Genomic DNA, 26,820 nt, shown 5'->3' on the forward strand with positions numbered 1-26,820 from the left:
ATTATAGAGCAGGAAAAAGCCAAATGTGAATAAAACACAGCTCCCAAAGCTCAGGTAAGCATCTACAACATGGACTAATTTTTGCGTCTCATCTCTGTGCCTTCTTAGTGATCCAAGCCAGCATCCCTCATTCACACGGCTCTGAGACAGAGCTGTCCACTGAGCACTTTCAAGGATACCTTCAATCCTTGCCAAGGCAGGCTTCCTCGAAGGAAATACAGGAACATATGGCCCAGGGCTTCCAAATCATCTCGCCGGCTTTGCTCTAAAAAGGAAGACAGATCATACAATATGTTTGCAGTTATGAAAGCAGAAAGAGGTTCAAAATCAAGTAATCCCTTTAGAAACCCTTCTGCTCTGGAGAAAGCTGCTGCTTTCTAATTCTTTGTATATCTAAACCAGAAACTGGTTTTTTATTTTTATCTAAAATACTACATGTAGTTCCTCTGTATCTCCTGCTGGCAAGTAAACAGCAAATGACAACAGCAAAGCCTAAATTAAAACCATGCCTCAGCCAGTGAACAATGAGTAATCACCCCTCACTCAATCCTGTCACCTGCTGAAAGGGAAGTCATTTATATGGGGTTCAATTACTCTTGGGCCATCACCAGGGAGAGTGAGTGACAGATTAAGCAGCTGAGATTGTTAAAATAGTCCACTCTAGGTATGCCTGCAAAGATGCAAGCCACAGAATGCCTAACATATACCTTAGCACCTCTCGTCCATCATAAAAATTAACACTTAAGGTTCAGATTCATATAAACAAATCTCAATGCATGATCTCTTGGTATCAATCCATTTGTACAACATATTATATATCAGAACATCCTTCAGAAAAATTTGAAGTTCACTAATAAGGTAATTTCTATGAGATCATAAAACAGTAAGGGCATTTTGGGAGCTTGGTTAAAACGAGTTGCTGTTGTTTTCTTTCCTTTGAATTAGGAAGATGAGCTATCCAATACAGAAAACAGTTTTTAAAAAATTACAACTTTAAGCCGAGCGTGGTGGCACACTCCTGTAATCCCAGCACTTGAGAGGCAAGAGGATGGTTGCAAGTTTGAAACCAGCCTGGGGTATAACGTGAGGCCAAGGCCAGCCTGAACTGCATAGCGAGACCCTGTCTCAAAAAGACAAGAAAAAAAAAAAAAAAGTACAACTTTAACTCAAAACATATATTCTTTGGCTGTTGGCCTGAATATTGATTATTTTACAATAATTTGCCACCTATGGTTCCTTGCAGACAATTTACATTTTTTTCAGAATCAGGTATAGGATTGTATTTGAAAAGTTACAGAAGTGAGACTAAGACTGTGTGTGTGTGTATTTCTTTTCTTTTCTTTCTTTTTTTTTTTTATCAGTACCAAGGATCAAATTCATGACCACGCGCTTGGCAAGGCAGGCACTTATGCCACTGAGCTAAACCCCCAGCCCTAGTGTGTGTGTTTCTTTTTTAGGTACTGGGAATTCAATGCAGGCACTGTACCAGAGCCCTAGTCCTATCTGGATGTTTTTGTTTTGTGTGTACGGCATAGTAAAACCCAAGATTGCCATATAAGCAGGAAAAGCCAGCCACTCAGCTTACTGAAAATACTCAAGCGTAACATGGTTACCTGCTGCCTAGAATTGTGGGAAATTTGCATGAAGACAGAATGACTAAGGATTGAGGATACAGCTCATTGTCATAGTGCCTGCCTGGCAAGTCCGAGGTTGTGAGCTCGATTTCCAGTACAGAAAAAAAGACAGACAGATACACTAGTATTCTACAGGACAGATAAAGGAAGAAAAGACAACATTTTAATTTTGGAAAGGTGGTTACTACTGGAAAGAGAAAGCAACCCAGGCTGGGGGTGAAGCTCTGGGGAAGCTCTGCTTAGCAATGCCCTGGATTAAAAGTCTAGTACTCCAAAAAAAGGAAAAGAGACACTGTGACAGAGACATAAATAACTTAAAACTGAGTGCTGTACCTTAACTGAAATAAATGTGGTTTACATCCAACCCTTATTTATTTATTTATTCTTTAATTTTGAGACAGGGTCTTCTAAGTCCCAAAATTGCCCTAACTGGGCTTGAATTTGAGACTGTCCTACCTCAGCCTTACAGAACGCTGAAATTAAAAATATGTACCGCCACACCTATTCTTGAAATAACCTCAAAAACAATGAAACAAAACAGAATGGTCATCAGACACTTATGTCTATAAGGCTTATCTAAAGTTAACAATAAAATTACGCATACAACTGAAACCAAAGAGCAATTAGATAATAAGACACAAAAATGAAAAATGGAAAATATGTTGGATGTGGTGGCACATGCCTGTGGCACATTCTAGCACTTGGGAAGGTGAGGCAGGAGGATTACTGTGAATTTGATGCTAGTTGCTACAAAGTGAGCTCAAGGCCAGTTTGAACTGCATAGCAAAAGCCTGTCTTGAAAGACAAAAACAAAGGTGCTCTAAAAACAGAAAATATGCAGGGTGACTTCAGGCCTCCCACACAGCAAGGCACATGGAGAAACCACTCACTGCAGCTTCTTACACTGTATCACACCTACTCATCACCTCTCCATTTTTAGATCCACTTCTGTAACAAGACGTCCCTTGGTTAAAAAAATACGAAATACACTAAATGAATTTTAGTCGGGCACTAGAGGGCAAAACTCTCCACATTTTGGGTATATTACTAAGGCTCACAGAGTGGGGAAAATTCTCTTCACTATTAAGCCCATTGTCAAACGATATTTAAAAAATTTTCAAGCTCACTGGAATGACTAATAAAGTCACTTGTCAATCCCGAGAACTATGAAGAATAGCTATGGCATAAGGGATAATGGGAAAAACAGTAGTTCCTAAATTAGGTCAGGGATCTGGGTCTTGGCTTAACCCTTCCATTCATTTGATCCAGTGAAATTAATCACAGCTACATCACCTTAGGGCCTTAGTTTCCTCAGCTGAAATAAAGATCAATTTATATAATCATAAAAATCATTTTCTAACCTTAAAATTCTAAAATAATCAATGACAACATCAACCATTCAGGATTCTCAAGAAAAAAGGAAAAACCAGAGTGTGCTTTATTTTCATACTTCTTTACCTGAACACTCCATGCTTGTTTTTTACTTCAATATCCTTTTGCATGGAGGATAATTTCATCTTTAAAAAAGAAAGATTTCAACACCAGAGAAAAATAGAAAACAAAATTTTTCAATACTATGAAAGCTTCTTTTTAGCCAATGAGGAAGATGTACTTGGTTTCCCCACTGGAAGAAAGGCAATGTGCTCTAATTTCAACCACTGAATGACACTGAGCAGGTTCGGGCGGGGCTTGCTTGGTTAGGAGCTGCTCATGTGTCATGGTGATGTCAGGTGTAGGGGGCTTTTCCCCTTGCGCTCCTGCCTTAAAAACCTTAACAGCCATTCTCTCCAAGTCATTTGACAATACACTCCCAGTCTTTTTTTCTCCCCCCTCCCTTCTTTCTCTGCAACACAAAATGCACCACACTTAAAAACCAATGGCAGGGGGCTGGAGATTTAGCTCAGTGGTATAAGTGCCTGCCTGGCAAGCACAAGGTCATGAGTTCGATCCCTAGTAGCAAAAAAAAAAAAAAAAAAAAAAAAAGTAAGTTTACCATTAAAAACCAGTGGCAGGTTGGGGATATAGCTCAGTGGCACTGTGTCAGCCTGTTAAGTATGAGGTCATGAGTTCAATTCCCAGTACAACAAAACAAAACAACACAACCAATGGCACTAGAGTTCCTATAGGAACCTTTCTGCTTTGATACCTGGGATAAAGTTAAATGGCAGTGACATCATCTCTAAGTAATCTATGCAATACAGAGAGAAAAAAAATATAGTGACAGGTTGGAGCTGACCTGAGGAACTGTGGGATCCAGGACATACAATTTTGGAGATAAACACAAAGTTTTAGCAGGATTAGTAGTTCACTAAAAGATTAAGAAGCGTAGGCCAGGTGAGGTAGTGTATGCCTGTAATCAGCACTCGGGAGGCTGAGGCAGGAGGATCGCCAGGAGGTTGAGACCATCCTGGGCTACACAGTAAGTTCAAGGCCAGCCTGGACTATATGGTGAGACCCTGTCTTTAAAAAAAAATGTGGGGGGATGAAGGGCTTAAAACATATCTTGTTGAGTATATAATATAACTATGACTCTACTATACGCTACTATATGGAAAGATGTTTATTAGACACTAGACACACTTCATATTATTCCACAGAACCCTATGTTATAGGAACTATGACCACTCCCATTTTATAGATGATATAACCAAGACTGAGGGAACAAGTATGCCAGATAAAAATCACACAGTTATTAAGTAAAGGATTTGTACCCTTGCTCCATCCTATTTTTGGTACTGGGGATCACACAGAGTGATGTCTGCAGCACATTTTTTATTTTGAGACAAAGTTTTACTAAGTCACTAGATTGCCCAGGTTGGGCTCCAAGCTATGATCCTCCTCCCTGCCTTACTTTCCCAAGCGCTGGGACTATATGTCTGGGGCACCAGCCCAATTCATACCCCTTTTTCTTCAAGATTACTATACTTTAGTCAAACAAAAATGGATCCCTATCCCTTATTTATTTTCCTAACAAAAATAATAAAATCAGTATATGAATTGTGGAGCCTAGGAAGCAGAGCTGAGAGCAACTTGTAGACTTTGTGAGTTAAACCTAACAATTATGACTATACTATGTAATACAGTCTCTTTGTAAAACAAAGATTATATGCCACTTGAAGAAGGGGACATTAAACAGGGTGTCTAAGAGACTTGTGTTAGGTACTGTTATAGGGTGGATGTGGTTTGACTGTGGCCAAAATTCAGGGAGAATCTGATTGCCAAGGTAGAGGTGTTGGTAGGTAGGGCCTGCACATGGGCTTAACGTCTTACCTGTGAGACTGGACTGCCCCCACCAATTGTTGTGACTTGCTGGTCCCCTTGTGCCCTCCTCTCTTTTCACATGCGCCCCCACTGCTCTGGCATACAGTCATGTTATGCGATGCTATCACCACAAGACTCTCAGGGAAATGGCTAAATTAACTTCTTTTCAAATAAATTATCCAGTTTTAGATATTCTGTATGCCAGCAGAGAACACACTAAGACAGGTATGGCTCTTCTACATATAGTACCTACATTCACTCCACAAAGCATCCTTCAGTATGACCTTTATTTTCCAGGGAGATTAAGCAGCTTGTCTGAACTGACACTGACAGGTGACAGAGGATCTTCTAGTCTAATTTTAAAGTATCACAGTAGGTAAAGTGAGGATTTCCATAGAGTTAATGAAAAAATCCTGACAGCATTCATGATTTTAACTTACACTATGTAGTTTACTTAATGAGGCAATATAGAAGATATTACATTAGTCTTTAAAATATTTATTAGTGTACAATGGTTCATTAATACTTTGAAGATTTTATATAATTAGCTATGTAAGGGAGCAGAAAACCTGGTAATATTCTGTTCACCTATCAAGAATGTTCATTTTCTTATTTTTTTAACCACCTAAGTATCTTTACTTTATATGAATTCTTTCATGGAAGCACAATTTATAAAACAAATAAAAAGGGAAGCTTTCTTGGCAACACTAACAAGGGGCCTGCCCAGAGCCTGGCTTCCCCACTGTTCCCTGGGCTTGCCTGACAAGCAGCGTCTTCTGTGTAGATTAAAGATTTTGATAATATTTGTGCAGATTGTTTATCCCAAATAAAATACAAGACTCAGAGTAAAGCAAATATATTTTCACTGTGTAAGAGAGAAGAGTTTCCTTAAAGGCTCTGCATGAAATTACTCAGAGTGAACAAAGCCCAGGTCACATTTTACTATTTTCTTTCTTTTTATTTTATTTTTTTTTTTTGTCTTTTTCCTTTTTATTGGTACCAGGGTACCAGGGATCGAACTCACAACTGCCCCTGCAAGGCAGGGGCTTATGCCGCTGAGCTAAATCCCCACCCCCTCAGGTCACGTTTTAATGATGTTCTCTTCCCTAAGCAGATACCAGCCTGCCATCCTTCATAGGACTATCACCTGTGAGGTCCAATATGTACACATGCAAACTCACAAAGATGCCGTCACCTTTCTTATAATAATTCACATTTTCATACTACTGAGAAATGTAAGCATAAACATCTAGAAACATGGAGCAAAGAATTAAAAAACCATCAGTGGTCAACAGGACACTTACCATTAACTTATCATTTTAACTTCCTGAGTATGAAAAGCACTTATCTTGGGAAGCAGTAAGGACAAGTTGAAAAGCACAATGGGATAAAAGTGTTATTGGAATAAAGTCATTCTAATAACTTGCCCCTTTTATGGAGCAGAAAATAAACGCACCTCTGCCAAGATGCGTGTTGATAGACATATATCTTGCAGTTCCAGTTAAACTTTTGTTCTCCTTATAAGCTATGTGTTTTTTGGTTTCAGCATCAATGTATTCCTTGGCCAGTCCAAAGTCTATTATGTGTATTACATGTTCTTTTTTATTGCCTTGTCGGCCAATCAGGAAATTTTCTGGCTTGACATCTCGGTATATAAGATTCTTTGAATGCACATATTCCATTCGAGATAGCTAGAAGAGAACAACAACACAAAACACATAGAAATACTTTAAATAAGCATATTTTAAAAATTAAAAATATTTTGTCATAAGGATTTTGGTTTTGTTTTTGTTTTGTCCTGTGGGTTGGTTTTGTTTTTGAGACAGTGTCTTGCTATGTAGTTTAGGCTGGTCTTGAACTCATAGTCATTCTCCTGCCTCAGCCTCCTGAGTGCTGGCTGGGATTACAGGTGTGCATCATCACACTCAGCTTCTTTGTGTTACTTTTTGAAACAAGGTCTCTCTATACTGTTTAGGATGGTCCTGAATTCCTTGGCTTCAGTAAGCCTCCTGTCTCAGCCCCACAAGTAGCTGATGTTACAGATGTGCTGAACGTAGCTCAGCATTAGGTTTTAATTACCAAAATAAAAACATAAGTAATCTAGTACTCAACACCCACTCTAGTGAGTTGGTTAAGAAGAGTGGAATAGTGTAGTTCAGCTAAGACATTATATTATAATGTCACAATTTGTATAATTAACATTATTTTTATACTACTTCAGGAAGTAAGTCTTTGACAGAAAAAAGCCATTACCAAGGAGGATGCCAGACAATTGATCGCATCTGGGACAGATACAACAGCACATTCATTTCTTTCTTTTTTTTTGTCTTTTTCCTTTTTATGGGTACCGGGGATCGAACTCACGACTGCCTGCTTGCAAGGCAGGCACTTATGCCGCTGAGCTAAATCCCCAGCTCCCGCACATTCATTTCTTGACCCTATTTTCCTATCCTGAGTTGGACAAGCCTCCCCAACCCAGCTTCCATCAGCATAGAAATAAGAAAAGTGAGACACAGAGAAGTTGATAGTAGTCTACTAGACAACGTGAGCCACTGCAGTGTCAAGCAAGTGAGGTGCATGTGCGTGTTTCCCTCAGGCCAGACACACTGCTCAGAGGCACTGAAGTAGCTGTTCCAGAAACCCAAACTGGTGAGCAGTCTGGTGGAACTGCAACAGCCATGTCTCGGCCATTCCGAGGGTCACAATGCCAGAAGACTAGGGCAATTTCTTGGTCAAATAACTTTAAAAAAAAGACGGTTGGAGGAGTGGGCTATGTCTTCAATCTTTTCTAGGATGCAACAGTGACAGGAAAGAGAGAAATGATAACACCTTACAGATGCTTAAAACCTATAAATAATACATGGGAGAAATTATTTGAATGTGTACAACTCCACCTAATCATCCTCTTTCTCCCAAATCTAAATTCTGTGTTTCCATTTCAGTTAAGGGCAGTGTATTGCTCCAAGGTGCAAATTCCTAAAATAGAGCAAACTGCACATACAGTGTGACTTCTCTGAGTTAACCCTTCTTTGCACCAGCCAGCTTTCTGGAATGCTGGCAAGCCTGTAAGAATTAATTCACTAAGTACTGCTAATAAATCACCCAAAGGCCCACCTGGGTGTAACAGAAAGACCAGCATTTCTTTGGGACTATTAATGCCAGCTTACCAACTGGATGGCTATCATCAACACCGTCTTCAAAGTAAACGTTCGGTCACAGAGGTCAAACAAGTCCTCCAAGCTAGGGCCAAGGAGCTCCAGCACCATGGCACTGTACTTTCCACATGGTCCAAAATAGTACACCTGTGGGAGACCTTCAGCTGAAAGCAGAGGGGGAACAGGGAACGGGACAGGACACCAAGATATGAGACAACTGCATTAACAACAAGTAAGCTATAAATAAAGTGCAATTGGTGAGATTTCCATTTCCTTTTTACAGGCCCTACCAGAAAATTTAAACTCAGCACAATAGCTTCAGTGGGAACTAATGGATGGGAAAGGCTAAGTTATTGCACAGTATGTTCAAATAAGCAGTTATGGCATACCAAGTTGCAAAAGGTATTTGCACTGCTATGTCAGACCCTCATCCATTATTGGATCAGAGTGTAAGCTGTTCTTCCCAGAGGATGCCTGGAAGTGCAATATTATAAAAGGTTCAAAGGGTGGCTTGCTGGGCTTGAAGGGCAGGCTAACAGATGCTGTGGCATTAGCCAGTTTCATTAGTACTTCCTGTGCTTGCTGAAGCCACATGGAGCTGTTTGCAACTGCTGCCCTGTGGAGAACTCAGATGGAGGGCTGCAGGTTAGCCCCACAGAGGCCCCACAGAGGCTGCAGGCTGGCCCCACACCAGCATAACTGTACAACCGGCTTCTCCTCACAGGAAATCTCTGCAGTGTTCTGTTTTCTATCAGGTGGAGAAAAGTCAACTGTTTACATTTGGTTGCTGATAAGTAATTGTGAAAGGAAAAGGAAGAAGAAAAATGAAAAATAAAACAAGGTTGGGTTTTCCCCAGACTGAAAATTTATAGTTATAAGAAGCTAAAACCTGCCAGGTGTGGTGGCAGATGCCTTTAATCACAGCACTTGGGAGGCTGAGGCCAGCCTGGGCTACAAAGTGAGCAAGGCCAGCCTGAACTGCATAGTGAGACCCTGTCACAAAAACAAAAAACCTACAGTCTAGACTTTCTCACTAAACAGCAATTCGTAAACGAATTTTCTCCTTAAAATGTATTGTAAATATGAGGCACTTAATAAATATGTATTAACTGGCACCATGAGAACAGTGGATACTTATGAGACTATAAACTTAATTTTAATTGGTTTTGTAAACCATAAATATTTCCATCTCACACATATGCACAATGATCTACAGGTATGTATGCTGTCAATTATGGTTTGCTTCTGCTTCCACATTATTTAGACAACAAAATTCTCTGTATCTTCTCACACTTACATGGGTGAAATTTAGGCAGAGTCAATACACAGTGAATATATCCTCTCCAGAGCAGGACTTGTATATTTGGAGTTAATGAAATTCACTGCTGTGATGTATGTAAGACATGTGATCAAAACATACAGTGAGGGTCTTTATGAAGATATGATGAAAAATATGGGGACAGGGACTAGGGATTTAGCTCAGCAGCATAAGAGCCTGCCTCGCAAGTGCAAAGTTGTGAGTTCGATTTCCGGTACCAAAAAAAAAAAAAAAAAAAAGAATATGGGGATAGCTACCTGCCAGTTGATGAAACAGACAGGCTCATAAAAACATTACACTGATAAGCACCTGCCTTGCAAGCAGGCAGTCGTGAGTTCGATCCCTGGTACCAATAAAAACAAAAAAGACAAAAAAAAAAAAAAACCAAAAAAACATTACACTGGTACCATGTGTCTTCTGGCTCTTCTGCGAAGTCAAAATGACCATGAAAAGTAAATGTTTTGAATAAATTTGTTTAACAGAGGCAGCCACAATGGCACAAAGACATGAAAGAGGATTTCCAGAACTGCTTAAGTGGCAAGCATGATGGGCCAAGTGTGTTCATGTGTCAGGGAGTATTGTGAGATTAATAAAAATGTATCTTTTAAAAATATATATATATGTTGGGGCTGGGGATTTAGCTCAGGGGCATAAGCGCCTGCCTTGCAAGCAGGCAGTCGTGGGTTTGATCCCTGGTACCAATAAAAAGGAAAAAGACAAAAAAAAAAAGCATGAAAAAAAAATATATGTCTTTTTGAGGCAGGCCTTGAGCTTACTTTGTAGCCCAGGCTAGTCTTGAACTCACAATGATCTCCTTGCCTCAACCTCCTAAGTGCTGGGATTACGGGCATGAGCCATCACACCTGGCATTGTAATGATATATTTTTAAAATAATTTTTTAAATGTTTAAATATTTAAATCACATCTTATATTTACCTCATGTATGACAATATATCTTCTGCTTAAATGTAAATAAGTTCAGAAATTAATAGGTGGGATGATTCTAGAAAAGTCTTTCACAGGCACTTAGTGTAGGTTATGAACCTTTGAAGGACCAGAAACCATCTAGAATCGCCACACACCGTGAGGAGACAATATAGTGCTAAGAACAATGGGGGAGAACAGCAAAAGCACTCAAGCTGCTGAGTGCTGTGGAATAGCCATGCCAAGGCTGGATTTACTCTCTTTCTAAATTTTTCTTATCCAGAATAAAACTGAAGTCTCTATTCTACTACTAAGCTACGGTCATTTGGATTTTTTTTAAACAGCCAAAACAGTTAATTCTAATGAATAAACATTCTTTTAGCTGGCTAAATGGCAAATCTGGGCATAATATCCCTTTTCTAAAGTTCTTGCTAAAAGTCAGGCCTGCTTAGAAATGTTAATATTGGCATAATTTCCTAGACTAACTGCTAGTACTTACGAATCAGTTAATGAGAAAAATGATCTTTTTGTTCTTGACAATCAAGCTTCCATGTTTACTAAGAGCTCGCAAAAACCCTTTGGGTAAGGCCTGTAATTCTGAACTACAACGTCACTCACAAAACCTGCCAGGAACATCATAAAACGAGGAGTTCAGATCCTGAGACCCCACAAGGCAGTGGCCTGCTCTCGGATGCACAAGACAATTTCTAGATTATTGAGAAGCTTTGAAGCATTTCTATGAGAGGTATGTACTAGACTTGACACTAGTGTAGAAGAGCTCAAGTCAGAGAGTCTTGATTGGATCTAGTATTTACTTGTGCTAACAACTCTTGCAAAATCTTATGTCTCCATAGGGAAGCCTTTCTGGTTCCCTTTTAAACCCAAATTCTGAAGACAGCTTGGATTTCCTACCAGCTCCCTCCTAGGTTCTACTTTGTAAAGTCAAAAAACCAGTATGATAGAACTCGTCTCCCTGCTGTTTGGAATATGCGGTACAAATTCAGATATAAGCTGGCAGTGGTACTCAGATGGCAACAAGTCTATTATAAACATTTCTAAAACTCGTAACACAAATGGAGTGACTTTATCATACCTACTGAATCAGAATATCTAGGAATAGAAGCAAACACAACTCTACAAATGATATGTAACCTCAACTAGAAAGCTCTGTGCCTGGAGAAACAAAGAGCTCTGCTTTGTTTTGTGATTACTGTATCATGAAGACTTGAATAATGCTAACAAAATAGTCTCAAACCTCTTAGAATAGCACAACTATTTAAAGTTGGTTAAAAGGAGGCTGGGGATTTACCTCAGCGGCATAAGCGCCTGCCTTGCAAGCAGGCAGTCGTGAGTTCGATCCCTGGTACCAATAAAAAGGAAAAAGACAAAAAAAAAAAAAAGTTGGTTTAAAGACAACTTGTTAAAAGTTTCTCAATGAAATCTTCTGTCAACTTAGAAAGTCTCTTTGGGAGTTGCAATAGCAATTTATTAGCATTATCTGTACAGAAAGATGACCCTGTAAATGTTATTTTGTGCCTCGATTTTTATATGACTCCCATAAAGAAGCCAGCGTTGGTGGAAAAGACAGCAACATAGGCCCATTAAGAAATTCTATACTATTCTATACTGGAGATTATCATTCATTATTTGTTTGTAGCTGGGTTATATTTAAATGAAAATTTCTGTGTATTTTATAATTTTGTACAGCCATTGCTTAAAAATTTTTAAGTCAACATTATGCTATGGAATTCTTCAATAAGACTGAGTACAAGGGCAGAGCTTTAAATATAACAGAAGCGATATGTTAGGGAGATAAAGTATCTTCTGTAAATAATTATGAGTGGGTTTTGTTTTTTGGGTTTTTTTTGTTTTTTTTTTTTTGGTACTGGGGATTGAACTCACGACCTCGTGCTTGCCAGGTAGGTGCTTATGCCACTGAGCTAAAGCCCCAATCCTCTTAGGTGGGGTTTTATATCTGCTCTGGAAATAATAAGATCTCCCACCTATATCAGGTGTAGTGGTGCACTTGGGAGGATGAGGCAGGAGGATTACCGTGAGTTTGAGGCCCATCTGGGCTTCATAGTGAGTTCAGGGTCAGCCTGAAATATATAGTAAGCCCTTCCCTCAAAAAACAAAAAAAAAAAAGATCTTCCACCTAAATTAATCAACTGTATAAAAGTAGTTAAACCACAGGTTAAATCTCTTGTAAACCAAAACTGCTCGGGTACATACAATAATGCATGTCTTTCTGTTTGAGAACATGAAACTGCCTACCTATCAATAATAATCTTTTCTTTTTCTCTTTTCTCTCTCTTCCTTTCTCCTCACTCTATTTTTTTAAATTCAGTGTTGAACCCAGAAACTCAATCACAGTAGGCAAGTGCCCTACTACTGAGCTACATTCCCAGCTCTTCAAAAGTCTTACAAACTCTGCTGGACATATGGCTCACTCATAAATCAAGCTGAACAGAAGAGGAAGTGAGGTATACAACATTCAGCTATTTTTCAATCTGTCATAAATTTAACTTGGGGAGGCAGGGGATTTAGCTCAGTGGCATAAGCGCCTGCCTTGCAAGTGTGCGGTCATGAGTTCGATCCCTGGTACTGATAAAGAAGAAAAAGACAAAAAAATAAATAAAATAAAATAAATTTAACTTGGGTTAAATACAGCATATAAAGGATAATAGCTTCTTTATCATGCAAGCTGTTACCTAAAAAGATTCCATAAATGCATATGTTAATGTACTATTAACAGTAGCTACTCTAAACGGAAATATTTTTAAATGCATATCAGACTGAGAACTTAAATAGAACCACCTTGAAGCTTTTGGTAATTTGATCATATTTTTGCCTAATAATTAGTCTTTCATTCTTAAAAACTAAATTACCTGCAAAGCAAATTCAAATCAATCCTATACTTACACTGATAACTGAACGTAAAAAGCTATAATATTTCATGTAAAAAAATCAATATTCATGATTGTCTTCTAAATTAAAGCCGGAAAACACTTAGAAGGATATAATGACTTTGGCAAGCTCTTTCTTTTGTTTTAAATTCAGGGTTGAACCCAGAAACTCAATCACAGTAGTTTAATCACATGGTTTAAATTTTTTTTTTTTTCTGAACCGGGAATCAAACCAGGACCCTGTGTTTGTCAGGCAGGTGCTTACACCACACCAAGCTACTTCCCTGATACCACACAGTTTAATTTTTATTTTTTAGGGGGAGTATTTCCTGTCAAATAGTCCCTACTCAGAAAATAGCTCTGAAAACAAAACAATAAACAAAAACAAACAAAAAAGCCCCAATGCATTATACTAAGTCCCTTACTTACAAACAAGTTTTGTTCCAGGAAAATTTTTCTTTAGCTGGATTTCTTTGTAACCCTAAGCAGACAAAGTAAGTCTTATACAGAACATCTGTGAAAGTTCCCAACTTGAATGCTTATAAACAGAGGACTTATGGTATTACAAAGATAGAAGACAATATATAGAATTTCTCTCTTTAAACGAAGCAGAAGCCCAGCATGGGTACATGCCTGAAGTCCCAGCTACTCAGAAGGCTGAGGCAGGAGGACTGCAAGATGGAGCAACTTAGTGAAATCTGTCAATAAATAAATAAAGAAGGCTGAGGATGTAGCTCAGCATTCCTTAAATTCATTCCCAGTGCCACAAAAAGAAAAAAAAAGGCCAAAACAGAATTTCTCTGATTGAAACATGTTTCCCTACCAGTTCAACACAGTAATCTACTTAAAAAGCTGCTTTAATAAACAACAACAGCTACAGCAAGAATTAAGAAATTGGGATTATTTTGTCCTATAATGGAAATGTTCTATAATCATCCGTCCCCAGGCCTCTTGGGACACCTCCTATTAACCTGAGCTCAAATTTGTAAAGTGAGAAGAGGTGACGAAGAAGAGCAGACAAAGATTTTCCATTTCCAAGTCACTGAATATGAGGTTTTCCATCTTTTCCATTACTTACATGCACACAAATAACAAGGCATAGAACCTAAAGCAGGTTCAAAACTTCCTTTATCCAAAGGAATTAGGAAAAACAAACCAGTACTAGATAGATCTCTTCTAGTATACACAGATTCTAAGATATAAATTGTAAAAGTGTACTGGCTGAGTGTGGCGGCACATGCCTGCAATCCCAGCATTTGGAAGGAAGAGGCAGGAGGGTCGTGGTTAGAGTTCAGGCTGAGCCTGCCTCAAAAAAAACAAAAACAAAGTTAAGTGTGTTAGCCAGATGCGTAATCCCAGCACTTGGATGGCTGAGGCAGGAGGAGTGCCATGAGTTTGAGGCCAGTCTGGGCTGCATACATAGTTTAAATATAGCCTAAACCACATAGTGAGACCCTGTCTAAAAAACTAAAAAGTGTTCTGTGTATCAAAAGGTAGGGTAGGAAAAAAGGAGAGCTCCTTTCTCTTTCTAAAAAGACGAACTCAACTCAGCTGAGAGACTACTCAGTTGGTAAATTTGTGAGGTTTCAGCCTCTGAAAAATTTTCCAGCTCCTTAGCTGTACTGTAGTTCCTATGAACAAGTTATAAAGAAAGAACACCTACTAATTTCAAAAGGTGTTTCAAAACCTGAGATGACCAGTTCTTAACACACATCAGAACAATACCTAAAAAGCCAAGAAGTTCTTGAGATCATTCAGAAAAGGAATCAAAAGAAACAAAATGAGGCCACGGAAAGTACAGTGACCGCCTTCCTGACAAGGCCCCACTTGCATTATACTTGCTTTGTGCCTGTACCTGTCTGTCCCACCAACACAGGTGATGCGAGAGGTGGCCATGCGTTCACTGTATCTGTGACACCAGCATCTACGTGCTACTGGTCCAAGCTCATGGCAGAGAAGAGAATTTGTCCTAAGCAATAAATGCACTTGATGAAGTGGCACTTGAGTTCTCTGACTGAAATGCATTACTCTTTCCTCAAAATGATGCGCGCGCACACACACACACACACACACACACACACACACACACATGCACGCACACATGCACGAGAACACACATACACACAAACACACACACAGAGCAAAACAAATCCTGCAAATTTTAACTGTGTAGGACATGCTATGTGATGGAGTTTTTTTATTCTTGTTTAAATTCCACAGAATGCTTAAAAAAAAAAAAAACTTTGTCAAGTCATAAATATGTAATGGAGTTGTGATATTTCTACATTGATTTTCTTCTTTGTAGTTTCTTTATGATAGCTATAATTCTTACTCTTCCTGTACTAAGCAAAATTCCTCACTTTAGCTAACACCAACTGTAAGCTGCCCACAAATGTGTTCTTCTTTCAAGACAGAACCTGTCCGTCCAGACAGATTAAATGATCTATAAAGTTAGTCATCAGAGTTGCCTAATATGTAAAAGAAATCTGATGACATCATCTAACCTTTTCTTGTCCTTTTCTCTTTATAGACAAGTTCTTCTCTTCTTTTTCTTTCTCTGTTTGCAGTACTGGAGACTGAGCCTAGAGTCGTATGCATGCTAGGTAGGCTCTGTACCATTGAGCTACACTCTCAAATTCTTTAGAAACCTTTTATTAGTACATGTATATGGTACATAATGATTACATTCATCATAGGGAGTTAGTATACACATCTAACACATCTTAATTCTTTTTCACCTCCCTTCCCCCTTTCTTCCATCTCTTGGTCCCCCTCTCATTTGTAAATGATCTCTCTCTCTGTTTCCTATTAGAGTATTTTTTATTCTGCTCTTTATTTCTATTTTGGGTTTCTCTTATGAGATACCACGTGATATCTGAGCTTGTAAATCTGAATTATTTCACTTATTATGATCTCAAGGTACATCCACACAAATGCTTTATTTTTGTTCTGACTTAGTATCCTTTTGCCCACCCACTGGAATCTCAGTCATCCTGGGAAGAAAAAGAGAAAGATACTAATAATCCCACTTGGCAGATGATGATTCATCCTAGGTAAAAGGAGTCACCACCATGCTTCCACAGCTCATTTGGCAAAATGAAAGACTGTAGTTGACCCAAGGTAACAGGATTCCCAAAAAACACAACTGGATCTCTCAACCTTAGAGTCAATGTTCTTTTCTCCACACTGAACTGACTACAATTCTACATAAAGAACCTGTTGTTCTTTTTCATTTCTACATGCTCTGAAGTTACTCTCCTTTCTCATTCTACCTCTTTTAAACTATATGCTCTTTGATTAACATTTTATCTTTTCCAGTAATTCTTCATCAGCTTTTCAGGATATAAGCCCCCCACCTTGCTTCATATATAGCTTAATCTGTCCTACCAACGCCCTGGGTTCCCATTATTTATATATGAGCTCCATGAATACTGTCTTGCCACCTTTCTATCATATGTTCATCTCTCTGCACTCCTCCAACCTTGTCAATCCCCACTGAGAGTTGACTCTATGACCACTGTGGAGCCATAGAGAAAAAAGAGTTATCTAGCATGCTCATGGGATCTCCCTTTCCCTCCCTCTTTCTTCTCTTTCACATCAAGCAGAGAATCTATTTAAGAATGAAGCTGAGCTATAAGAGAAAAAGAGCCCTAAGGACCAAGGACACAAACAATCCTGAGCTTACACTTTCAGGCATGTACCCTAGCAGTGAATCCCCTGAAGAGGAATGCTACATCAAGGGATGTACATATTTAAAATTTTTGTATATGAGTTAGCTTTGTGTTGCTGTGACAGGAGACACAGCTTAAAAGAAATGTTTATTTTTGGATCAGTTTCAGGTGTAGTTCACAGTGTCTCACCCCACTTCCTCTGTGACCTATGGCAGGGGAGTACATCATGGCAGAGGAAAACAGCTCACCTCATGGCAGCCAGGAAGCAACAAGAGAAAGAAGTGGGTGGCCCAGCGTACCCTTTTAAGGGCATGAGGTTGATGACTAGGGGTGTGCCCCTGCAAAGTCCCCAGCCAAGGTTCTGGAACCTCCCAATAGCACTGCTGGCTTGTCACAAAGCCTTTCACAGGCAAGCCTTTGGGAGACAGTTCAGGCCCAAACTCTAGTTGTACATAACGCTAAGCTGCAGAGCTCTAAATCCTCTTTGGTCCCTGTTTCCAGTCCTGGACTATTTTCAACATTTACTAATACGGCCCTGTTACTTGAGTGCCCAAATCCTTGCAATATTTAAAAACACTCTTGGAGTCTGCCTCGATCTATTATCCCTAAAGCCCCAGCACTGAGCTATCCTCTAATACTTACTCATAGCATGTCTGGAAGAGTCTCAGCATTGTACCCAAATTGTTACTGATACTTCAAAGTCAGGAGAGTACTTATGTCCCCTTGCATAGAATGTTCTATGCTACAATTAGAAAATTTTACGCAAAGCATGACAAAAATCTACTGATCATTAAACTGCTTTATAGTTTATAAAGTATTTTTATGTAAGTCCTCTCCTATAATCCTAACAAATGTGTAAGGGTTCCATCGTACTCAGCTGTTCACCACTGAAACAAAATACCTAATGCTGCCATTTAAAGGAGGGGAGGGCTTCTTTGGCTCCTGATTTCAGAGGTTTCAGTCCACGGTGGGCTGGGTCCAAGTCAGGAACATCATGGTAAAAAGGGAGCGGTGATGAAGGTGGTCCACTCATGGTGGCCAGGAAGCAGGGTTGGAAAAAGAGAGGGGGACCCAATATAACCCCTAAGGTCACACTAAACAGATCTAGAGCATCTAGAGCTGAGAACATTCCAGTTATAATTCTGCAGTCCTCAAATTCCCCAGCATAGTACTAGTGACAGCTGATGGGCACACAGTGTGTTTCTTTAAGTCAATACTTAATTTCCTTCCATTATCACTAAAGCTGTACTTAGTAAGAGACAATCTTCAGGCTGGCAAAAGATGACGAATTAAAGCAGTATGAAGTATAAAGGAAGAGGAAAATGCAGAGCAAAGTTAAAAGTATGTTAGATTGCTGAAAGTACAAGAATGCAGATGTATATAGGGTTGACAAACTTTTTTTTTTTGGTACCAGGGATTGAACTCAAGACCTTGCGCTTGCCAGGCAGGTGCTTATGGCGCCGAGTTAAATCCCCAGCCTCTGACAAACTTATACTGAGTAAAAGATAGATTACTTGCTTAGGAACTGAAGAAAGAAAATGACAATATAATTAGTCACAAATGTTAAATAAAAAGTGACCCTTTGGTTGGTGTTTGTCTTAAGCACATTTATAGATAATTTATGTTCGACAAATATAAAACAGTGTAGCCAAAATGGATTGTTATTTTCATACTGGGCACAAGCAGTTATCCATCTCTATATAGCCAGTTCCTGGTACCTAAGGAAAATACCGTGACACTGACTGATACTGGAAGGAAAACTGTTAAATATAACACTGCAGAGACCTGCTTTCACTTCATCATATCCTATAGGAATCACTTACTTCAGTGACTCATCCTTTTCCTTCCATAGTGCTCCTGGGCTTCGGGGATGCTAAATGGTACTTTTTCTGCTTAACCTTGGCACACAGTGACTAAGGGCTGCAGTGAATCTTACGATGGTCACAGTGCTTACAGCAGCCTTTAGTTTAGACTGAAACTTCCCCTGCCTTTAACCTCCTTGAACAAGCACCCTCTGGGGCAGTCACTGAGCCCTAGGAAATGCCCAGAGAATTGCTGGGAGGATAATGAAAGAAGAAACCATGAAAGTGCACAGCCAAGAGGGATGGAAGTAAAGGCAAAAAGTTACGCAAGACTGAGAATTAAAGAAAATGGCACCAGAACCTTTAGGGTGTGTGTCTACTTATAAGCAGTATGCCAATTTTCTGGAACTGACAACTCTCTGGTATAGTTCACTCATATATCAGTCACTTGGTTTTATCTTTAGAATCTTACCTTGTTTTTCACAAAGTGCCTTAAAAGACAAAATGCAAGCAACAAATTCTGCCTCTACTCTGAGCAAAGACCTCTAGCAGTTTTGCATTTGCAAAAACAATGCACTGGAAAGATGTTAGTACTCTGTGTTACTGTGAGGTGTATGGAGGCCAAACAACTTCTATTAATAAATTCAATATACTATTGGTAATTAAAGAAATTACTGGCCCAAGTGTGTACAATATAAACGGCTCTCTTTGAGAGAAGGAAGAAAGATGGCTCCTCTAATATCTGATGTAAGGAAAGGCAATTCCGCCACATGCCTCGTACGACTGTGAGAGACTTGGACGGTTCGAGCAGAGAAGAACCACATGGCGTCAGGGCTCCAGCAGGTAAACAAGGCTTTCACAGCAGTATACAAGGGTTCCTCTCGTTTTTGGTTTGTTTTTACTTTTATCTCACTATATAATAGATCTCCTGCTAGCCAAAATATATTTAAAAGTTGTCCCAAAGGTCTGAACTTTTAAAAATACACATAAGGGCCTGAGATTTAGCTCAGCAGTTCAGGCAGTTGCATGGTAAGCCTGAGGTCGTGAGTTTGATCCCTGGTATCAAAATAAAGTAAATAAAAATACACATAAAGGATACAGTAAATGTATTCTGGTTAAGAAATACTGGATTTCAGAAACACTATTAGTCTTTTTTTTTGGGAAATTATATAGACATTGGATAAAAGTTAATGCATGAGGTTTCATCCTTGTAAGAGTAGGTGGAAATTCACAGGACCCTTACTTTTGCTCCAGTAAGGCCTAATAACTATTAGTACCCAGTGTGTGAATTACACCATTCCAAGCTCAGTAAATCAAGTAAGCCTGTTTCCTCCCAATAAAATTAAGCATTACTCACTTATGCTGCAACATCAATGGAGCCATTCAAATGTCTGCAAAAGATCTTTTCTTGACATCACAGCCTGATTTTGACACCACCCCCCACTGCCCCTGCCCACATTTTTCCTTGTATGAAGTTTGTTCTTCATTACTCTAACCCAGAAATGCTTTTCACAGCCATCTCAGGTATCTGACTCACCAACTCAGCATACTTTTATATTTAGGTTTTGCTCACTAAGAGGAACAACACAACACTGATACTGCTCCTTTGGCAAACAATATTCAAACATTGACACTTCTGAACACCCGCTCACCCTTTACTCAGTGGACAGAACTGTAACTTTTTTAAAAATGTTTTTTAATGTTTAATGCTTTTTAAATGTAAGCTTTCTGCTATTGAGCTAGGTTTTACTTAGATGGAATAGGACACACACACACTGAAAGGAGCAGGTCCTACAAGAACAAAAGTTTCATGGATCGAGCTTTAAATTTCAACATTCCAGACCCCTCCACTCCAAAGAACGTAAGGGGGGGGTATTCCTCCTAATAAATGCCTAAAGTGGGCTGGGGATTTAGCTCAGTGCCATAAAGTGCCTGCCTTGCAAGTGCACAGCCGTGAGTTTGATCCCCAGTACCGATTAAAAAAAATATATGCTTAAAGTAGGTTTTTCTGCTTCTTTTTCTTCATCTTTTTGAGACAGAGTCTCACTATGCGGTTCAGGCTGGCCTTGAGCTCACTTTGTAGCCCAGGCTAGTCTCGACCTTGCAATTATCCTCCTGCCTCAGCCTCCTGAGTGCTGGGATTATAGGCGTGAGCCACCAAGTCCACCTAGGTTTTTCTTCTTAGATGAGTCTTTCCCAGTAAGCAGGGTGAGTGGTATGATTCATCGTGAAGGGGCAGTTCTCTTTCTGCACTACATTGTTTTCTTAGGCTCTGTTCCCTACTTTGGGAATTTCAAGGTGTTCAAATGTCTTAAGGCAAAATGCCTTGCAAGTGCTACACAAAGAAAAAGTAAAATAGGGTTGTAAGCTCACAACTCTCTTGTCATATTGTCTACTGTTCTCCAGTTTTGCAGTGTTTGTTTTTTGGTCTTTTTTGAGACAGGATCTCACTATACAATTCAGGCTGGCCTTGAGCTCATTTTGTAGACCAGGCTGGTCGCCAACTCACAATTCTCCTCAGTCTCCTGAGGGCTGGGAAGGCAGGTGTGTGCCACCATGCCCGGCTTGTTCTCTACTTCTTAAAACCCATTCTCAGAGACTGCTCTCTGGTGAGTGGTGAGCACCGCAGGATTTTGGACTCAAATGAATAAGCTTTCTGAACCAGGACTGAACAGCCAATCCACACTGGATCAGACAGTCTCCTTCTTAGGAACTTGCAACTGGCTCACAAAGATGCCACTCTTTATTTTTCTGTGGGTGCTTAAACTGAGGAGAAAGGCAGCAAAGGGTTGCGCTGTCCCACCAAATGGCAGAAGAAAGATGGTAATGTGGAGAAAATTAAGTAAGTAAACAGAAGCTTAGGAAGCTTGGGCCTAAGCAGAAGGTAAGTCAAGGGTGTCTCAGACAGGAAAAGTTAGAAAGCCAGGGAAAAGGAGCCATTCTTCTGGTCTTTAGAGGTTTCCCAAGTGCTTTGTTCTAATCCCAAAGAAGGTCTGGGTATTAATTACTGTTGTTCCATGAAGTGATGGATTAACAACTAATGATTAATTTGTAACACCCAGCTGAACTGAGTCAGCCTGTGGAAGGCCCACCTGAGGAATGTTGCCAATAGCATAAAAGGAGAACTGGAGGTTCCGGGAGAACATGGTGGATAGATAGCAGCAGCTTCGGAAGCTCTCTGAGAAACCGCACATAAAATCCAGGAATGGTGCCGGGCGAGAAATCCTAAGCAAGGGGAGATATACTTTGCTGACCCAGGAACGAACTAAACTAAGAGAAACCAACTGGAAACGCAATCCCGGTGATATAACACGAACAGATAAGGTCTCAGCGCAGAAGCTGGACCCCGCACCACTGGAAGCTGTAATTTGAATTTCCTGTAGCCACTGCTGCGTCCCAATCAGCTTGGCAAGGAGATGGGCGTGAAAGCTCTGAGAGTGGGAAGCGGTGAATGGAGTTGAGAGTGGGACTGGGCGGGAGCCCTGTATCGACCTGCAGTGAGTGAGCGGATTGGGGACCCTTCCATAGAGTAGGAGGCTTCAGCAAAGGACATACTGGGACCGGGCAGACTACCAGGAACTGGATGCTGCAGTGACTTCAGTTACATATTCCCCTCTCAAGCAGAATTGGTGGGGAGTGCCTGGCCTGCATGACACCACTGACTAACACCCAGTAGGCTAGCCCAAACCAGGTCTCAGCACCTGGAGGTGCACCCTAGCAGTGAAGCCTTCGGTAGGTTGACCTGGAGGCGCAGGCCCAGCAGCAGCTGCCCAGGTCTCTGTCTCCCTAGTACACAGCAATGGATGGGAACACCTAGCCGGCACAATTCAAACTGTAACTGACAAAGAAAAAAACTGGGCCTCCTATATTCGCTTGTATAAAAGGAACAAAAAATATGGGAAGAGGGAGCAACAAGAAAGGGTCCTCGGCCCCCAATCCTGAGAAACATGCAATATCAGACACGGCACCAATAGACATAAAGTGCTATCCTCCAGAGCATCATAGACGAGTTCAGGAATGAAGTTATTAACGACCTGAAGCAAGATATAAGTAGAATAGTTAGAGAAATGCTAAACATCACCCAAGAAAAAACAGATGGTGAAATGGAAGAATAGAAAAAAAGGGGAGAATTGTTTGATGGAGAAAATAGAGAGAACATAGAATACGTGAAGCAGGTTCAAAGAGATTACCAGGAAATTAAAAACTCTATTGAAAACTGGCATAACAGCTTGAAAGAAACTAAGGATAGATTATCTGAACTGGAGGACAGATATGTAAGGTGGGAGCATGAAATGAAAAACTTCTTAAAAATAAGATGATAAGAGGATCTATAACTTGAGAATTAAGAACCTAAAAGAAGTAGGGACACAAACAAATGGACTATAAAAGCTATTCACAGAATAATCCAAGAGAATTTCCCTAACTTAACAAATGGTAAAGATACTCAGATGTTTGAGGCATACAGGACCCCAGCCACCTACAACCCAAACAGACCTACACCCAGGCATATTATAATCAAAATTCCAGAAATCCAGTATAAGAACAGAATATTAAAAGCCGTCAGAGACAAGAAACAGATCAATTACAAGGGAACACCCATCAGAATTACAGCAGACTTCTTGGCACAAACCATCAAATCACGAAGAGCATGGGGAAAAATAATTCAAGCTTTGAAAGATAACAACCTCCAGCCAAGATTAATGTATCCTGCACAACTGTCCCTAGAAATTGATGGAAAAACAAGGTGCTTCCAGGATAAAGAGGAACTAGGGGAATTTGCAACCACCAATTCAACTCTACAGAGAATACTGCAGGATATTCTAAAAAAGAAAAATACCAAGACTTCAGAAACAGTAGCAGCGAGGCCACAATGAATGGAGCAGAAAGCAAAATGAAGAAGACAAACTGACAACAAACAACAGAAAAAGAACTCAACAGAGATGAGGCAGAGAAGATTGGATGGTAGGAACAGCTATTTTGGAGAAAACAAGACATCATAATAGCTAGTGCTGATTTAGTATCATCTTGCTTTGAAGTCCCATCAAGCTTTTATTCTTCTGTCTCCATCAGTCTTAACAGGTTGTATCTTACTGTATTTTATTATATGTGATAATATAAGCAAAAACTTTTATAGACAAGGAGATTATACAGAAACCATTATTCATTTTCTGATAGTTGGTTCTAAATACCCTGTAATATTGTCATTCTCTTGAATGGTTTTACATTGTCTTGATATGTTTGGTGCTACAGTATACGAAGTTATACTCAGATTTCAAGGAAAGAGACACTATGGTAACTATTTTTATGTCAGGTAAAACACTATTTTGCTTAAATGGTTATGTTTTGACCTGCGCTGTTCTGTTATGTCCTCTTTTATCTTAATCCCACCCCCCTTTTTAAATTATTTACTTTTTTCTTTTTATCTTTTTAATTAGGGGAAAAAATAGCAGGATACATTATAGTAACCTACTTTGATTTCCTATTAACTTGATTTGAAATCCTATATTGCCCTCACCATCTTGTTTTGAGTGATTTTCCCCTATTCTGCTTTGCTTGATAGTACCAAGTTCGAAAATATAGGCAAAACTGTAAAGACACTAAGAATCATTATGACGCCTATTCCAATTGACTAATATCTTCTTTTAAAGTCCTGTAATGTCTCCAATGCTTTGGTTTTATTCTTTACTGTTTTGTTCAATTTTATTATAACTGGCAATTCTTCTTAAAATAGCAAGAGGCAGTATGGTAATCATTGTTGATCATCTTGTATTTTGTTTTTACATTATCTATTATATCCATCCTTTTGATTTGACTGACTGTTCTGATATGTCGCATTTGGTTTTACTCTCTTCAAAAAAGTAATAAGAACTGTGGGAGTAATAATATCCAAAATGTGTAATTGTCATTGTACAAAAGAAAAGAAAGTACTCTAGGGGCTGGGGATTTAGCTCAGCGGCATAAGCGCCTGCCTTGGAAGCAGGCAGTCGTGAGTTCGATCCCTGGTACCGGTAAAAAAGGAAAAAGACCAAAAAAAAAAAGAAAAAAAAAAAAAAAAAGAAAGTGCTCTAAAGGTTATAACTGCATATATGTTTAAGTGTGTAAGATAGATAACCATATTACTGAGTTTTTTTGGATTACTGAATAAAACTGTTTGCACTCTCACTGTTTGAAAGTCCACTTTATATGCTTCAATTTTGTAACTTGAACAACTATTTCTAAGATGAGAATATGTAATCTATTAACTAGTGACTTCTGTTTATTTTTTAAATTTTGTATTACTTGTACCCTTTTTTTTCCCTTACGTTAAAAAAATAAGTAAATAAAAGGAGAACTGGAGGCATTTGTTTTTCTGATATGAACTCAGCTGTTGTTATCATAGGAAGAGCTTGGGTCCCTGCTGTCACTGAGGATGACTGCAGTTCACTTTGGGGGAGCTCTGGTCCTTACTTTGAGCATCACACTTCCTGGCTCCAGAGGGGAAGATGGTGCTGTTGATTCTCCTGGAAAGAATTGTCATGCTAGTTTTCCTGATATGAAGTTGGCTGTTCTCATCATCAGAGGAGCTCAGGTCCTTGTTATCGCTGAGGATGGCTATGCTTCTTTTCAGGGGAGCTTCAGTCCTTACCTTGAATATCACTTCCTAGTTCCAGTGCAGCCTGCTGGCACAGATCCTTCATTCTGCTAGTGCAGACTTTCTAGCTTCTACCACTGATCTTCAGGCCTTCCCAGCACAGATCGTTGGTATGGACTTGCATGAGACATTGTTCTGGGATCTGGGTTTTCAGCTGGACTCAGATGGGATATTGCTGTGGGGTCCACAACTTCAGCTGGATTCTTTGGGTCTCTAGTGTATAGAAAGATCTCCCACACATTTTTGCATTTGACTATTTTTGTGAGTATTATAAAATAATTTTATAAATTATGTGTCCTTTTTAAATTGTTTCCCTTATAAATCCTGACTATGACACATGACGTTCCCTCTAGTCTTCCAGTAAATTATCCTTTTGAGTCTAAAGTAAGTTGAATAAACTCTACATAACTGCTCATCTGCCTCCTCTATTCAACATTTCCTAAGAATTCACTAAGTGCAAGGTACTACATTAGATGACTCTCCTACAGAGGGAGGATAAAAGTAGACCAATTCTTCCAGAAGGATGTTTACTCCTAGGAGTTTACTGGGAAAAAACAGGTAAACAGTTTGTGTGATTCTAAAAGAATTTTAGGTCATAAGAATTAGTAATGTACAGGAAAAACATGATGAGGAATGGCCTAAGAAGCAACTACATCCTCAAATGTAATCACGTATTTTTTTTTAAGTCACATATTTTAGATTCAAAGAATGTTTACAAAAATAAACTGCCATAAGTTACTTTGTAGATATGTCTCTTGTTATATTAACTGTGTGCTATGGTACAGTGTTTGATAAAGTATCAGCATATACTGATACTCATTCGTATGGTCCAAGACATATTTATGGAATATAATCATATATACAAATCCAGTTAGACTATCATCTGTGGGAATTTTAAAGGGTTTCTGGAGGCCTTGATTATGTGTGATTTTCACTTTGTGTGCTATTCTAATGCTAACCACACATATGATTCCACTATATTTAACAGTTTGCTACTATTATAAATATCACACCTATAACTAGCAGATGGGATCAATGACAGTAGTTGGTTGGTCGATTTAATCTATTACTTATCCCAACTGCAAAGTGAATCTGAATGGCATCTTGGGTTTTGAACAAACTCTCTGGACTCAAATTAGTGCCACAAAGACTCATTTGCTACTGGAGATCCATAATGACAAGACATCAAAATTCAGGAAACATGACAAAATAGCATATAGATGCTGTCCTGAAATTCCTTCACTTTTTTTGGGAGGTGGCACTGGTGGTGGCAAAGCCTTGCTATGTTATTACAGCCTGGCCTTAAACTCAGTAGGTACACAGCCAGGCTGGAGACAAACTCGGCACAATCCTCTTGCCTCAGCCTCTCAAGTGCTGGGATTGCACCAGTACACTTGGCAGTCTCTATCATTTTTATCATCTTTGATTTGTTTTCAGTATGTCAATTGTTTTTAAACAGTAACTAGATTAATTCATTTTACTCCTTTCCATATTAGATAATATCCTAAAAGACCAATA

At 39.3% G+C, this 26,820-nt stretch overlaps 1 protein-coding gene across 12 annotated transcripts in view; it reads right to left on the bottom strand.

Annotated features, from left to right (window-relative positions):
- Csnk1g1 (casein kinase 1 gamma 1) overlaps positions 1-26,820 on the bottom strand; it is a 166,309-nt gene that overhangs the window by 35,975 nt on the left and 103,514 nt on the right. For all 12 annotated transcript variants that reach the window (XR_010050045.1, XR_010050044.1, XM_063256946.1 and 9 more), the window contains 3 exons: positions 8,063-8,214; positions 6,352-6,586; positions 180-265 (listed from right to left, as the gene is read on the bottom strand). Coding sequence is in view for 10 of the 12 variants with exons in the window: in XM_063256946.1 (XP_063113016.1) it covers positions 180-265; positions 6,352-6,586; positions 8,063-8,214 (473 nt within the window). In the remaining 2 variants the exon portion in view is untranslated. The remainder of the gene's footprint in view (positions 1-179; positions 266-6,351; positions 6,587-8,062; positions 8,215-26,820) is intronic.

The sequence above is a fragment of the Cavia porcellus genome, unplaced genomic scaffold (assembly GCF_034190915.1).
Source record: "Cavia porcellus strain 051 isolate PalLab524CR breed Dunkin Hartley unplaced genomic scaffold, mCavPor4.1 scaffold_10, whole genome shotgun sequence".
Classification (NCBI taxonomy): Eukaryota; Metazoa; Chordata; class Mammalia; order Rodentia; family Caviidae; genus Cavia; species Cavia porcellus.